The sequence below is a fragment of the Medicago sativa genome, chromosome 3, assembly GCF_051527215.1.
Source record: "Medicago sativa cultivar Bolivia chromosome 3, Bolivia_mono, whole genome shotgun sequence".
Classification (NCBI taxonomy): domain Eukaryota; kingdom Viridiplantae; phylum Streptophyta; class Magnoliopsida; order Fabales; family Fabaceae; genus Medicago; species Medicago sativa.
In genome coordinates this window covers 62,395,723-62,402,765 of record NC_140751.1, presented here as the reverse complement: position 1 = coordinate 62,402,765, position 7,043 = coordinate 62,395,723, and the positions used below count along the sequence as shown (strand labels likewise).

Below are 7,043 nucleotides of genomic sequence, written 5' to 3'. Positions count from 1 at the left end.
TGTTCCAACAATATTATTAGTCAAAACAACAGTTAAACACACCAAAAGGAATACTTGGGGATGTTCAGAAACAACCCCAAAGACTCGAGATGTGCAGAACAACACGTGTTGTTCAGTACAACACACTACATCTCGGTAGGCGAGCAGCACATGACAGGGGAACCCATGAACCCATAAATGTATTCCCTCTCGGGAACCCAACAAACATTTATATTTTTAGTTTTAATTAAAATTAAAATTTCATAAAAAAACATCATTCATAATTTTCACACATTAGCGCAATAAAATGAGCGGAAAGACAAACACGTGAGTACCCTTCTTTTCTCTAGTATGATTAAAATATCATCCACATATTGAAGATGTGAAACCACCACCTTCAAGATTGGTATCCTAAAACCTTTGGAAAAGAAAACCCAAATTCACTACCTTATCCATCAACACTCCAGTTTCTCTGCTACTAAAAGAAACAAGAAAAGGGCTAAATGATCTCCTTGCTTTAAACCCTTTGTAACATTCACTTGCTTCATAGGGCACCCATTAACCAACACCAACAATCTTCTTGAAAAAAACACACCTTCATCCAATCGATCCATTTGTTACGAAACCCAAACCGCAAAACAAGATATGAGTATATATATAAGAAGTTCCAACTATACGAGTCATACGAGTTTTTGAAGTCTACCTTCATATTCCTGCACTCCACATTTTTTTTCTTTGCTACATCAACCACTTCATTCACCGCTAGAACGTTATCCAACAAGAATTTTCCCTTGATGAAGGATGATTTATTCTTTGAGATAAGAGTATTCATTTAATCAGTGACCATTGTTCCTATCCTACCAGTAGTTGTCAAGTAACTCGAGCGAATAGATTGTGGTCCGGATTTAATTAAAAAAAGTAACAACCAAACAAATCCTTTGTGTGATTAATAGTGATAAATTGGAAGGTGTTAGTCCTTCTAATTTGGTTTATGGGATTAAACATAAGAAAATTGATGAAGTATCCTTTGAATTTTGTTTAACAGTGATAAATTGTGCCTTTTTATCATTGTTTTAAAAAAAATTAAGTTCATGGTACTTAATGTGCCTTTTTTTTTTTTTTAATCAAAAACAACCTGGCTTTAAAATTTAGTTCCCTGATCTTTCCTTCAATTTTTTTTTTGAGTTCCCTGACCAATTAAATTAGTTTAATAATTTGTTTTTTTTTTCCAAGTTTCCTGTGAAGCCAAATGATTGTAAAGTCACATTCAGCTTTAAGGTACACAGTTCGAGACTGGCACCAAGAGAAAGTTTAATATTTTTTCGTTGTAATGACTATGGCTTATATTATTATCCTTTAAAAAAAAGCTTATATATATTTTTTTTAGGGGATATGGCTTATATTATTCAAAAAACTTTAAATCTCGAATCATATTGTTATGTCTAAACAAAAACAAATAGTTTAAAAATGTATACCCTTGAATGATTTTAAATATATAATAATGACTCACAATGGAAAATAAATCATATTTATGTCAATATTCCCATTAAGAGGCCCATTATGATTTTTTTTTTTTTAAGGAATTGGCCCATTATGATTTTTGAGGGATATTATAATAGGGACATAATAAAATATTTAACAAAAATTCAAAATAAATTCAGAATTAAAATTTAGTTTTAATGAAATAACATAGGGATTAATACTACCCCACTGATTCCTCCTAGCTCACTAAATTATGTCAAAGAGGAAGACCAGCAGTTACATTATATGCTTGATTCCTATTCGTTAGATATATTGCCTAATCAATGGCTACTAATACATATGTCTAATTACAAGGTCTTGTAATAAGATTGTCATGTCCATTTTTTCTCTCCTCACACAAAGTTCTTCCCCTTTTTGTGATTTCATTCTCCATAAGAAAATTTCATGAAACCAATTGGAGTACGTATTGGTGGTGGTGATAATTTAAAGATCACCAACCACTCTTCTATTGGTCCTCCTTTGACTGCCATTGATAGATTCTTATGGGGTCAACACAACCACTTCCCTCAAAAGAAACTTCAACAAAATGTTGATGATCAAAATATTTATAGCTTTGGTTGTTCGAATGCTTCAACCTATAGTTTTATGTGGCCTAATAATAATAATATGATGTCTCAAGAAGCTAGCTTTGTTGATCAGTTATTGGCAAATGAAGAGGTGATGAATTGGACACAACAAATTCCTTCATTGTGTGTGGAGAAAGAAGATGCGATCAATGGTTTAGGAAAGGGTGCAAAAGTGGTTGGAAGAAGACCTAAGAAAGTGTCTTCTTTTTCCTTGATCAAAGGACAGTGGACTGATGAAGAAGACAGGTTTTGTAATCAAACCCTAATTGTTGTTTGAGTGTTTGTTTGTAGCATATGGTTCTAAATTGCGGTTGAAGTCGTGTATACGTTAAAATTTTGATAATGCATGTAAATGCGGCCGATTCGGCTGCAATTTAGAACTATGTTGATGAATGTATGATTGTGTGTCTTTTTATGATATTATATACTTGGACTAAATTTGAAGGTGTTTTGTTATTTGGTGTTACTTTTAAACAAAGGAAATTGTTGCACTTGTAGATCTCAATTTAGAACTATGTTTGTGATTTCTTTTTTGTCAATTTTTTTTTTTTTGTGAAAAGATTTGTGAATTTTTTTAATAATATATATTTGGACTAAGTGTATTTTTAATAATATATATTTGGACTAAATTTTAAGGTCTTGTTATATAAAAAAAATGGTACAATTGCACAATTTAGAACTATCTTTGTGAAAGTAAGTTGTTGTTTGTCTGTCTTTTAATAATATATATTTGGGCTAAATTTTAAGGTGTTTTGTAATTTGTTGTTATATAAAATCAAAGGAAATTGCTGAAGTTGGTGAAGCAATATGGTGTAAGAAAATGGTCTCAAATAGCTGAGAAGTTGGAAGGAAGAGCTGGAAAGCAGTGTAGGGAAAGATGGCATAATCATCTGAGGCCTGATATCAAAGTATGTCACTTCTTTAATCCTTCAATTTTTTCAATATATTTTCTCTTTAGAACATTATATTGAAAAAATATATTTTCAATATATTTTTTCAATATATAAAGCAATGACCTCTCAAAAAAAATATAGAACATGATTTATATTTGATATATGTTTTAGCTAGCCTTGAAAATTTATCTATGATTTTCATAATAATAGTGCATGAAGATTTCGATGTGATTTTTCTAAGATCTATTTTTGTCATCTGCTCAGTTCGATCAGTTTGTCTTTATTTACTTTCTATATCTTATGAACTTGCAGGCATAATCTTGTCACTTTCCAAATTTATCATTCACATGAATGTTTTGATTTTACTATATTTATTCAGAACTTTGATTCCTCCAACATTTTCTCACATTCCTCCTAAATCCACGTTTGGATTAATTGTCTTATTTCCCTCCAAATAACCTTGACAAGGTTTCCCTCCACTTTTCTCATAAGTAGGATATTTTAGCCTAGAAAATTTAGTTATATTTTGATAATTATTGAGCATCTAATTTGATTTTTCTAGGATCTATCTTTGGCATCTGCGCAGGTTGATCACTTTTTCTATATTTATCTTTTAAACTCTTGGGATGTAAAGTTTCTAAGTCAAAGATTAATACATACAAGGCTTAACGTTTTCACTTTCCAAATTTATCATTGACTTGCATGTTTTGATTTTACTATATTTATTCAGAACTTTTTTTCCTCCCACAATTTCTCTCATTTCTCCTGAACCCTAGTTTGGATTTATTGTCATATTAATACAGAAAACTTTGCTAATTAGAGTTTCCCTCCAAAACCCAAATAACCTTGACAAGGTTTCCCTCCATATTTCTCATAAGTAGGGTGTTATACATATGACTAAATCACACCAACAAGGTGTGCAAATACTCAGTTCTTTCTTTTCTTGTCTTTAAAATTTTTTAATTGTCTTTTGGTAAAGAAATTTAATAATATACTAACAATGTGCATACTAATTTTTTATAGAACTATATGAAAGTGCTAGATTGGAAATGGTTTTTTGATTCTTATAAAGATAGTTTAACATATGAAAGTGCTATCTTGAAAATAGTTTTTTGATTCGTTTCAAGTCATTCCATGTTTAGATTCACGGTGAATTTGACGTCTCATCATAACATTATACATGCCTTAGTATACTCTTTATATTTACTTATCGATATGGTTTTTTGTTTCTTTAATTTTATATTTTAAAAACCGTACTTTTTTTTCCAAGTTTCTTCGGGAAGTCTAATGTTAGTAAATGGTTAGATGTTGATGAGATTTGAACTTTACCACTTTATGACTCCGAACTTACTTTACATGTTGCAGAAAGATAGTTGGAGTGAAGAAGAAGAAAGGATGCTAGTAGAAACTCATGGCATGATTGGAAACCGTTGGGCGGAGATAGCAAAGAGAATTCCAGGAAGAACTGAGAATGCAATAAAGAATCATTGGAATGCAACAAAAAGGAGACAAAATTCAAGGAGAAAGAACAAAAGGCCTCAAACCACTGATGGTAAACCACAATCTTCTATTCTTCAAGACTACATCAAAACTTTGACTACTCAAAAAGCATCCACCGGTACTACTGCTACTACTACTACTGCTGCTACTACTAGCTCCGTGTCAGCGATCTCTGAGGACCCTTCTTCAAACCAATCTTCCTTTGTTTTTTCTAACCTATCCCATGAAAATTCATCATCACCACTTATATCTGAATCTTATGATGATGAACTCCTCTTCATGCAACAACTTTTCAAGGTGAATAATAACGCCGAACCTGTTAACCCCTACTCCAAGAAACCCTCTTCAAACCCTTACTATTCTTCCCAAACTAACAGTAATCAGATTCTCCCTGATGTTACTGATTGTGGATTTGTTCATTCCAATCTTTCCAATTACCCTAAACCAAATTCACAAAACAACATGTACTTGAGTACTTCTTCCACACCTATGATGAATTACCTTAATTCTGATCACTACCTTCCTCCAATGCTGAATGGAATTCAGAATCAGAACAATGAGGAGTTGCATCTTGGGAATATGAATTTCTCAGAGGGGAAGAGAGAGATGGATTTGTTGGAGTTGGTTTCTTCTGCTCAGTTTTATTAGTGCTGCTGCTGCTGCTGGTTCTAAAATGATGAATCTATCATTTGGATGTTTAAGTGTGTTTGGTTTTTTATTGTAGTTTGTGCTTTTCTTCCACGTTGGATAAACTACGCTTCCACTATAGCATGGTACGTAGTATGCATTTGACATTAATTTGGATTGTTTAGTCTTGACTTTGTTTCGGTTTAGTATGTACTTTCCACTTTGGATTGGATTAACTATGGTTTGTTTGTTTTGTCCTATGGATTTGGATCTTGCATGAAATTATGCAACATTTTATTATGTTAGTGTTATTGTTACTTTTTTTAAATTTGATATCTTTCGTGTACAACTTCGAATACCAACATCTCTTATTTTGTGAGACTTAAATAAACAGCAATATCTTTTACGTCTAACTATGAAGATTAGTATCTCGACTTTTGTGAGACCTAAATAGACGTCAAACTTTCCTTAACAATTTTAGTATGTCTATATGCCTAAGCTTGACTTTGAACCAAAACTTTAGTTGAGTTAGAATTGACCTATGTTTATTTTTTTTGGGTTTTTGCTTATTTGTCTTATTGGGTATGATTGTCGATGACTATGGTGTATATGCATGGCCTTATTTTTTTGTTGTTTAGTGCTAAGAGACTGCATTGTTGCTATTTAATGTGATTAAATTTTCTTTATTTCCTTTTCCGTTACATCTTTTTGGCTGCTTGCTCAACGCCTTCTGAACTTTCAAGTGCTTGAAATCATATGAATTAATTATTACACGGACTTTATATATTGGTCAAAGTTGACATTAACTGGTCTTTATGTTAACAACAAATATTAGGGAAATTTTACCTTCGCAGGTAAAAAGGGAAAGATAGATGATATTAAGGAAAAAGAGAGATGAAATTAAGGGAAAAGAGAGATATATAAAAATAAGTGATTGTGATTGATAAATAAAGTTTTTGTGTAAATGTTTTAACGAGGTTAACTATGTTTCAGTCCTTATAAAATTTTAAATCTTACTTTTTTCTCAATAAAATTTTTCTTTAGTTTTTAGTCTTCTTGATAGTTATATGTAAACGAAATTTTAAAATTTATTATCGAATAAAATATATTTAACATATTATATTTTAAATGAACTACACGTAAATTTTGTTTATTACTTTATTAGTTTGACTTTTTTTATTTTTAAATATCATCTGATCTAATTATGAATATCTATTTTGAATATTTCCTTTAAATACATTCTAATTTTTTAATATATTATCTAAATTAATCAGGTGAAGTTTCTACAATAATTGAAATTTTTTAGAGAATTTGTTTATAGCCTTTCACTAAATATCAATTTAATGATACATGGTGGAACATCAATGAAAGTGTGGGACTGTTTAATAATAATGGGTTTCACGAGTTATAAAATGAACTACCGCATTTGTCTTCGACTAAACTTGACATGAGAGTTTGCAAAATATAAGTTACGACATCGTTTTACATTCATCTAAGATAACACCAAATTCCGTCATATCTTTCTTGCCTTTGTTGTAATAAATAATCTACAACTTTATTTACATCAAGCTCAAAACCAACATTTGTAATATGTACATCATGCATTGCACCCAGTTAATGGCATGTAACAAGCTCAAAGTTTATTCTATTTATTATTTGGAACATATCGAAGTGAACCAAAGTGTTTTAGCGAGCATAAAATGCCCCACCGTCACGAATACACGTCACAAAGCCCACACCCTAATGGTTTTTTTCTACCTTGGCACATGTTGAACTGGTACTGTCTGAACAGTAGTTGTGGTCTCAACATTGGTTGACCTTCCCATGTTCTACTGCTCCTTCTAGTTGTTCGTCGTTCAAAAATAGGGGTGCAAGTCTCCATTATCTGTTGCCATACTCTCAGAATTCCTACTCTTCCATAGGCTCTAAATGATGG

At 31.4% G+C, this 7,043-nt stretch overlaps 1 protein-coding gene across 1 annotated transcript; it reads left to right on the top strand.

Annotated features, from left to right (window-relative positions):
- Positions 1 to 1,905: 1,905 nt before the first annotated feature.
- Positions 1,906 to 5,128, top strand: LOC146938972 (transcription factor MYB64-like). Its single transcript, XM_085749711.1, has 3 exons — positions 1,906 to 2,333; positions 2,869 to 2,995; positions 4,346 to 5,128. The coding sequence occupies exons 1-3, from the start codon at positions 1,906 to 1,908 to the stop codon at positions 5,126 to 5,128; spliced, it is 1,338 nt and encodes a 445-aa protein (XP_085605837.1).
- The last annotated feature ends 1,915 nt before the right edge of the window (positions 5,129 to 7,043 follow it).